Source organism: Tuber melanosporum, assembly GCF_000151645.1.
Source record: "Tuber melanosporum whole genome shotgun sequence assembly, scaffold_11, strain Mel28".
Classification (NCBI taxonomy): domain Eukaryota; kingdom Fungi; phylum Ascomycota; class Pezizomycetes; order Pezizales; family Tuberaceae; genus Tuber; species Tuber melanosporum.
Genome location: NW_003298766.1, coordinates 805532 through 815203, shown reverse-complemented (window position 1 = coordinate 815203; position 9672 = coordinate 805532). Strand labels below are relative to the sequence as shown.

The following is a 9672-nucleotide window of genomic DNA, read 5'->3' as shown; positions in this document are numbered from 1 at the left end:
TAGTTTTCTGTTCTCGGTTAATACTTGACCCTTTTTCCTGCTGATCAATAGTTGAAGATGCTGGCTGTGAACTCCTACGCTGTAGCAGCATCCCGAAACCGTTAGCGGCACTAAACCTTACAAGCACTTAGTGGGGAATGACTAAGCTTCAAGGTAATCAACCTGTGCACCATGTGTTGCCTTGCATCCCTTGTTTTTTTTACTCATAATGCTGTCTGGATAAAGATAAGATACCTTTTAGGTAGCGATACCTGGGTTGACCGCCGATGCTTAATCTGTGACAATCCAAGCTCCATGGTGTATTCTAGGTCACTATGGGGGAATGGGGTTGGGCCAAAAAAAAAAAAAAATACGCAGCGAGAGGCACAGTAGAGAGCTTCCCAAGGGGATTGCGCAAGAGAGAGGAATGATATAAGTCTGAGCGGTCCGTCTGCGCCGAACTTGAGATGTGAATAGAAGGACTTCGCAAAGTTGAGTAAGGTATTGGCTTTCTTCTTCATACCAGAACCTGAAGATGACACCAATATGTATAGGATAAGTAATATCTATGGTACAATATTCTTGGGTAGGGATTTCGCATACCTGGATCATCAAGACTTACCAATCAATGATGCACACTGCCTTTGGCACAATTGGAGGTACTCTTTTCGTCTCGGCATTAGTTCCATGAGGGCCACGGATTGGAACCCGACAATTCATGGACTGTTTCGGTTCGCCCAATTCATGCCTCCGAGGGGATGTGTTTTTCTCTTTCCTTCCTTCCTTCAAACCAATCTACTCAGGTACTAAGGATGCCGAAGGACAAATTACCACTTCAATATTAGATGGGCCCTTTGCTGGTGCTGTGCGTGCTGGATATCTTTCCGATGTACTAGGTCTAAAACATGCCTTGCTTGTCACCTCCATTGTTTGGGCTATCGGATCTGTGGTCACCTTAAGTGCCTAGAATGTCGCCAATCTGGTCGCTAGTCGTGCTACCAACGGGTTAGCTGGTCAGTACCAACAAACCTACCAGTATACCACATTCCCATATTTTAACATCTCAATTGTATAGTTGGTGTAATGTACCGTACGTCTCCCTAAGCCCCTGTTTACTCCACCGAACTTTCCCTAAAAAACATCCTTGACTGAATCCTTGGTGCCCAGGAATATCCTATTGTTGCACTTTTATTAACGGGCAAGAACCTTTTAGATCAGCTTGAGGAATTCAAGCTATCCCTGCGCTATTATTGATCGCTACACTATTCTTCCCAGAGTCTCCACGTTAGTACATCTAGAAGGATTTCCGGGATGAGGCACTCGGTGTTCTTGCTCTGCTATATGGGGAGGGCAACATCCACGACCCACTAGTGTAGGTAGAGTTTGAAGAAGTGCTTAAGGCGCAAGCACTTGCTGCCCCTATAAGCGAACTGACAATCATGGGGTTGTTTGGGCCCAATATTCGGAGGTGGACTGTGTACTCGAGTACGCCTCTACCCATCCAATCCCACACCCTACCCTCTGCCAGCGCATTAATCGGTACCAAGCTCCTGTCTTTTCTGTAAAATCTAGCAACAGCTTCTCGGAGGCAATGTTATGATGTACTATATCGTATGTCTTCAACCCGGCCAAACTCACTAGAAATGTTAACTTCATGTCATCCTCGATCCAGTGCCACCACCGCGGCTACACTCCTTCTATTCGTGGACCTCCTGGGTGGTCGCCTATTGTTCCTCTGTGGCGGTATTGCTAGGGAGCCAAACTTTGCCATCGCTGGGTTGATCAAGACTGGTGGTCACCGCATCGAAGAAGTTGGCGGAAATGCAAACATCAAGTTGAGGGTTCTAGGAAGCTATGCGACAGGTGTAGTCGCCTGCAGTTATCATATGATACCATACACAAATATTTATGGCCTTTTATGGACTTGAGTTTGCTACCTGTATTATAAACTAACCCTCAACATAACCTAAACGCAACATATAACTCTAGTGCCTGCCGCCTATATTTTCATATCTAAAAATCTTCCCTCTTCAATGGCATGCTAAGTAGGTGGGTGTATCTACTGCCGTGGGTTGGGTCTCCAACTTCGCCCTTGAGTACTTTGCCCCTCCAGCTTTCCATAACACCCAATGGCTTGCGTAAATCACCTTCGGTGTGTTCTGCTTCTGTGGTGTATTACACAGTTATCGCACGTTCCCTGAGGAATTTCCCACTGCTAACATATCTTAGATGATATTCAAATGCTGCAATACTACACCAGGTTAGTGAAATCTCATTTAACCCCTAAGAAGGAAGTAGGAATTCCAGATTGGCTATTAAAATTATGATATCATAGTAGAAAAAAGCCAGGAGAATTCCATTCCTTTGCTTTTGGTGGGGTTCCGTTTGCGCAAGTTTTGTCACACTCTAAATTAACAGACTAGCGCCTGTTTCTCTTATTTAGGTTAATACGGTATGATACCCGGGGAAAAGAAACATACCATTTTACTGAGGTGTGTGGATTGCTGACCCAGTAAATGATAACATGGGGAAATGTACTCAAATGAGGTATCATACCCAGAGTTCCTATCCGATATTTGTATTAGTGATATCATAGATCTTGTTGAGGGATGGAAATCATAGTCCGCCACTCACCAAACTTTGGCTAAAGGTATTGTAAGACGGAGGAAATTATCAGACCAGAGGTTGTTCAGATCAAGATAAGAAGATTTAAAAGACACAAGAGTAATTGTGTTAGGGGAGAAGAAGTTCGTTGATTGTTCAATAATGTGAGGCGGACAAGGCAAAAACAAAGTTCTTAATGCTAGTGCATTTGTACTCGTAGGTACGCACTTATGTGGATATTTACAGCACAAGAGACTACTTGCAGAGTGGGAAGTGCTAGTAAAATGAGCACTTGTTCCATTAGCTGTTCCCAATATCTACACCAAATTGAAGGCGTTTTGAATCTTCTACTCTTGAATAATCCAACTTCTGCACAGCGTGATCTTGCAATAATTCCCTCCATAGCCCCACGACATCCATCCTCCTAACCACCCCAAAAATCACTAATAGCCCCATATCCACCACAAACACCCCTACACTTTCGGTCATTTGAAATACACCTGGTTTACCAAATCGCACCACCGGAATCTCTCCAGCCGAACCTACAGCACCATTGGCCAATCCATCAATCAAAGTCTCCCCCCTCCCCTCTATCCCCCAACCTCTTCAAAATCCCATCATTCCTTTCCGAGCCATAAGTAACACAACTCCACCCTTACACTCCCGATCTCCAATCACGTTCGCAACGTTTGATGTGACCTCTCCTTTCTGCCCCAGCGCCCCAAGCGATTTCGCCACACCCAGATCGAGCCTTCGGAAAGGTTAATTGGTGCAGAGTGCAGTATAGAGCGGTATAGTAGGTGACACGACATACGGACCACAGCATTTCAACCTTTGTCCCTTATGTTAGGGACCCAGGCCCGCCCTTGCTAGGCGCTAGGCGAGCGGTGGTGGCATAGCACTGCGCAAATGCAGTTCGGGGGTCTAGATATGGTTAGTGGGAGATTATTATGGGATGTAATGGGATTGTCATGTATTGGGAGTAGGGTAACAAGTTATAAAGTGTGATACTAGTGTGACTAGTGGAGCACAATACCTCGTGATACGGGGCCATCGGGACTTGAAGCTGTACTGCTTCTTTTATTGTCGATAAGAAACTTCGGGTGTTCTCTTTAGGTTTGACGTCGTATATTCCTTTGGGTCGGATTTGATGCCTTTTTTGTGAGCGGTATGATACCTTGGGTGATCAGAATGGAGTAGGAAGAGAGAGGTCCCGGGATCAAGCAAGCTGCGGTTCATGTCATAGGACTAATCAGTACTTCAGTCTTAGTTATCACCCTGCGGTTCCAAGGAATCGCTGTATAATACAAGTGTAGTATTAGGTCAATGATTTGACCCACAGCAAGCTGGTGCTGCCCGAGCCGATAGCGCTTCATCCCTGTATCTAGCTGCCCCTGTGAGTTTCGGGTAATCGTCTTTGAATATAGCATTTCTATCATCTTTTGACTATGCCGTGCAATTCTTCAATATGCCTGCCGGTGTATCCGAGAAAGCCGTTCCCGGAGGAAATATAAATATTCACAGCGCAAATACCCCAAAATGGAAGTCTGGATTCGATAGCTGGAACTCTGTTGCGAGTCCGGACCCCCTTTGGCCACCACACAGCGCCAAACCCTACTGACCTACGCCTTCAAAGGAGCAAGAAAAGAGGCTGGAAAGTTGCCATAGAGGAGGTTGCTGAATCCCAATGGGCGATTTTCGAAGCTAGTTTGCCTCCCAGATATATGTCTTTGAGGAATAATGGTGTTGATATGTATACACTTTGCAACCATTATAGAAAACGATAACATTATGGTCATTTTCTTAGTATCTGAGTCCAGAATGCGCTGGGTGGGGTTAACTTCGTGGAAATGATAATAAAACTCTAGAAGCGGTCTAAGTTTCCCCTGTGATACTATGATATCATACTTAGTCCGGGATGTATTGATCGCAGCGAGACCCCTTAGTGGTACCCAGTCCACAACGGTGAGCCGGCGAACCTAAGCAATCAGGAAGGTCCTGGGATAAGAAGCTGTGAAAATCGAGCTCGAACAAATTGCCTCCAGAAGTACCGTAGCCTCAAATAGCGGGGTATGGCGGAACGAAATTACATACACCGGTGGAGGGGGGAATATGCAGCAGAAATTGTGGTGGTGTTTATAGCCTCACCTGGTTCGATTCCATCAAAGCTCTTACAGGGATAGAGTATTTTTACCCGTCAGTGAGGGGTTTCTTCCAATAATGGTAGTTGTTGACCTTTTAACCAAACTTTGTTATCTAATTCCTTGCCGAATAGCTATTAAAATGGTCAATGACAAAAACTTTCCTCGAAAGTCTCTCTTCGGCGTCTCACTATCGGGGCAAAATATATCAGCTATCTATCATCCTATGACTAGTAGGCAGACCAAGTGACTTAAGGTTGTTGTTGAGCTGTACTTGATACACTATTCAGTATTGGAAATCATCGCACCATATAGCATATAGAATTCTACATAGCATCTCATTCGAGTAGTATAACGACTGAGGATAACAATACTTTCTCAGCATTTGTCACATATAGACTTTAAATCTACATCTAGTAAATATTGTTAATATAAAACTTAGGTATTAATGTTGTATTTACTACTGAAATTTTGTTACTACATTAAGGTATTATACTCAGAGATGGAAGTAAAAGTGGAGTTTCTCAAGCAATCTTACTATTACAAGTACTCAGCTAGTCAAGATTATTGAAAAGATTGGCATTAGAGGTAGCCACACCAAGTGGTAGTTTGTCTCCTTTCCTGTACTCAATTGCTCTTGTCGCCTTTTCAAGTGAGATACTTTGTATGGGAATTGTCACCTTAGGTGTCTGGCACCGGCATCACAAATTGCTCGATCGTATTTTTTATTTTTATTTTTCATCCACCCTCTTAGCTGCTTGGTTTTTCATTTATCTGCTTGGATGCCTGACGTCAACTGAGCTGGGAAAAATCTTGTTTGATCATTTAACTGTTTTATTACTTGATAGTTTATTTTTCTCATTGATAGTTTTTTTTTTTTTTTCATTTATCCACTTACTTGCTCCACCGCCGAATTGTTGAATTGTTTACTCACTTGATTGCTTTCAAGTTACTGCTTGATTATTGAATTCCTCACTCACTTGATTGCTTAATTTTTGTTCGTTAAATTACTTTATGCAATCCAATCTAACTTAACCTTTTCCTCTCTATGTTCAAGTCTGTAGAGTTTTGTAGCTATTATACTCCGGAGTTTTGACCTCCTCCGCCCCCCTTTATTTTTCATGTCAACAGTACGATTCCCAAAATCCCTTGTTCCTATCCCTGTTTTGCTCAATTTTACTTCCATCTCCGAGTACTAGTGCTAGTACAGTTGCTATGGACTGCGGGGAAACCTAGTAGGGACACCAGCACTATACTATACTGTACAGTACTCTGCGTCTGCTGCAACGCTTGCAGCCGGACCCACGGCACCATACTGCAACTGAGCAGTGTTAATCTGAGCTTCGTTGATACCAAGCATTCAAACCTCCCTAATGGGAGCGAGCCACCATCGCCCACCGAAACCGGCGATCCAGGCGATGAGTGCAAAACAGACCCGCAGAAGGAGCAAAGACCGACGATCAGGGTCTTCGGCGAATCTTGCCAAGTTAAGTTTTACTGCATGACAACCCTTCCAACCATTTTACTGCAGGACGGGCTCTTTTAGGGACGCTGCGTTTCGCTATAACGAACGCCAAGTTTTGGATATATTGTAGTACTGCTATTCGTCCCAGGAAAGAAGTCAGGTACAGTATGGTGTCCCAAGTTTACCGGTAATCTCGCCTCCGCTGCTCGGACATTCCCGCCAGCTCAGGTGAAATGTTGACTAGCCTATTTTGGTAACGGTGATAAGAAAAGCTTAGTTGCTCCAAAGAGGTGTAGTTTTCAGAATTCCGCAAAATCTGTGCTGCCCAGCATGGTCACTTTCGAAAAGTGAAAGCCCCGCCATATTCACTCCTGATTACTCGAGTACTCAAAACAGTCGTGTTCAACATTTTAAATTAGACTCCTGTGCCTCAGCAGCCTAAGAGATAGTGATGGGATTAGCGCAGCGAGAATACCGGTGGAGTCATTTAGGCCTGGGGTTAAGAACGTTTATGCGGGTTTTTCAAGTGAAGGGACCTTTCGGTGTGTGACGTCTTCCCTGCATACAAATCTGGAGTCACCCCCGAAACCTAGCACCAGAAAGATGCTTTTTCGATCCTGGGGCTGCATGCCTCTAGTACGGGAATTACAGGACGAGGGCGATAAGTGTGAGTGGGACCTAAGGAGGAAGACGGGGGGGGAAACGCGGAAGTAAGTGGAAGGGAGTGAATCCGTGGACGAGGCGGAGTGAATTTTGAGAATTGGAACTGCAACCTCGGAGCCACGGCCAGCTTCGTGTACTGTACTGTACACCCATCCAATTCAACTTGTACCTTTTCGTTAGAGTGACGGTTTTTGTAGGCAATCGAACCCCTGCTGAATCTTTTCATTATAGAATAGAAAAAGGACGTTATAAGGAGGTGCTAATATGCTGGTACCTTCCCCGGTCAAGTACCGTACCCGAAAACATGGGAGGTACATTTTATATGGGCGCTCAGATATGCGCAGATATTTTATAATACCACATATCCCTTGAGTCCCTATTTTCGGGCACTGTACTGGAGTACTTCTTGCCCGAGACAAGCTCTAGCGCGGAAGCAGCGGAAACGGTGGCGCATAATAGTTCGCTCCTTCGAAGACAAAAGGAAAAGAGATCCTGCCCACCACTTCCTTGTTAATTCATTCAATACCGGTAGAGGTTTGCCATTGAGCCGCGGGGATTATTGCCTCGGCTATTGTGGTCAATAGGCCGCATCAACTGGCGAGATTCTCTTACCGTCAGTAGAGCACTGTACTCGAGCACAGCACTTGGGTAGTCCACAGTGGATTGAAATAAAGTCGGAGGTGAAGTAAAAACCTCCAGTTCAGTCCAGAATAGGCCCGGCTCTGGCCATAAAAAGTGGAGAGAACGCGTTTTGTTGCCACTTGAGACGGATTATAAGGAAATCCCTATTTCAGCGTACTGTACAGTACTTGACAGTACCAGCGGCAAGCGAATCTCGCCCGTTAATCCTGTAAATTAACCCGCGCCGTGCTGCGCTCAACTCAGCTCTCTGCCTCTCTGCCGAGTAGATGGTGAGCGGTATTAGGATATGATGACCAAGTGGCGCGGTCCCCCGATCTGTAAACAGCACGCCCAATCTCTCGCTTCCGCTAAAATATCCTCTCAGGGTTTATTATCGAACCAAGACAAAGCTCAATGCCGGTATCTGCAGGCTAACGCTTATCCACATATTTGTGGAGTTGGTCTTACCACCGGAGCTGCAACGTCCCCCGCAAAATCTACTCGTAAGGTAATATTGAGCCTTTGAGTAGGCTAGCTTTTTGACGGGCCTTCACCCCGTCAGGGGCAATTAGATCTTCGTCCACATATTCAAGCCTTCCTTGCAGAGGCGGTAGGATTGATCCCGTTTACAACTGGGTTTGCATGAGAATGAACTTGATATGAGAGCAGGGCACTCGAGTTGTAAGAGCTAGGACTTTAGGAACCGAGAAATACACCTCTAACACTCTTGTTACCATACTACTGATTGGCCTTCAATCAACAAGAATCCCAAACTCACAGCTTGGAATTAGTTTGCCTACCTTACTACGATGTACCCTCGACCGTGTACAACATTTCCAATGCCCTCAAAAAATTCAACCGATGACGAGAGATCCAGCGGTCGGGGGCCAGGTATCACAAAATAATCTCTAAGCAGCGGTACTCTGTTTGCATGATGCAAACTTCCGCAGGTTTGTCCGCAGGACGGGTGCTTGTGCGTTTGTCGTGTCGTGGAATAAAACGGCACCGAAGTCGTTGGTTAAAGAGTAGGATAACCACGACGCTTGCGCTCTCCCCCTTCTCTACCAAGTCATCCCATAGTACTTCCTAGAGACACAGGCTTCTGCAAAACTCCGTTCAATTCAGTCTATCTCCCTATACCCAAGTCCCATCCTCCCTCTCTCTCCTCTTAGAGCTTCATCTCCATAACACTTATCCCAACCACATACACTCTAATCTCCATCGACTCGGCACCCGGAGTGCTCCTGTAAGTATCCTACCAAACTAAGTTAACCAGATATTTCCATTGACTATTTCTCAGAAACCAGATCTGAACGAATTCCCGACTCGTTCTCATAGCTCTCTTGTCTCAATGGAATCTCCAAGGCCTGGCCGCTGCTGCTCAAGGGAAGAATGCGACGAAAACCCCCCTCGTAGCTCTCTTGTCTCAATGGGATCTCCAGAACCTCGTCGCTGCTGCTCGAGGGAAGAATGCGACAAAAAAACCCCTCATAGCTCTCTTGTCTCGACGGGATCTCCAGAACCTCGTCGCTACTGCTCAAGGGAAGAATGCGACGAAAATCCCCCTCATAGCTCTCTTGTCTCAATGGGATCTCCAGAACCTCGTCGCTGCTGCTCGAGGGAAGAATGCGACAAAAAAAACCCTCATAGCTCTCTTGTCTCGACGGGATCTCCAGAACCTCGGCGCTGCTGCTCAAGGGAAGAATGCGAGGAAAACCCCCCCCATAGCTCTCTTGTCTCGATGGGATCTCCAGAACCTCGTCACTGCTGCTCGGGGGAAGAATGCGACAAAAAAACTCCTCATAACTCTCTTATCTCGACGGGATCTCCAGAACCTCGTCGCTGCTGCTCGAGGGAAGAATGTGGTGAAAACTCCCCTCGTGTGGCCCCGTCAATTGAGCACCATTCACACGATCATCTCCATGAAATCCAAGACGCGGGGTGCGAGAGTGACTGTGGCTGTGGGCACGAGCATACAACCACAAGCATTGTAGAAAGTTCAGAACCAGCACCTAGGGAAATGTCGGAAAAGACCATAAAGCAGTGCTGTTCATTAACTGACAACTACTGTTCCTGCGATGGTAAGGGTGCTGTTTTTTTTCTCCTATAATCCCGGTGGTATACGAGTGGGGTTGTCGTTGCGCCTGAGGCTAACGCTCTAAGCTATATAGAAAACTGTTTATTAGATTATGCCGCTAC

At 45.8% G+C, this 9672-nt stretch overlaps 2 protein-coding genes across 2 annotated transcripts; both read left to right on the top strand.

Annotated features, from left to right (window-relative positions):
• Window positions 1-697: 697 nt before the first annotated feature.
• Window positions 698-946, top strand: GSTUM_00004344001 (uncharacterized protein; the record flags this gene model as incomplete). Its single annotated transcript, XM_002835570.1, has 1 exon — window positions 698-946. One exon carries the CDS (start codon window positions 698-700, stop codon window positions 944-946), a length of 249 nt encoding a protein of 82 aa, XP_002835616.1.
• Window positions 947-1592: 646 nt separating this feature from the next.
• Window positions 1593-1907, top strand: GSTUM_00004343001 (uncharacterized protein; the record flags this gene model as incomplete). Its single annotated transcript, XM_002835569.1, has 1 exon — window positions 1593-1907. One exon carries the CDS (start codon window positions 1593-1595, stop codon window positions 1905-1907), a length of 315 nt encoding a protein of 104 aa, XP_002835615.1.
• Between the last annotated feature and the right edge of the window lie 7765 nt (window positions 1908-9672).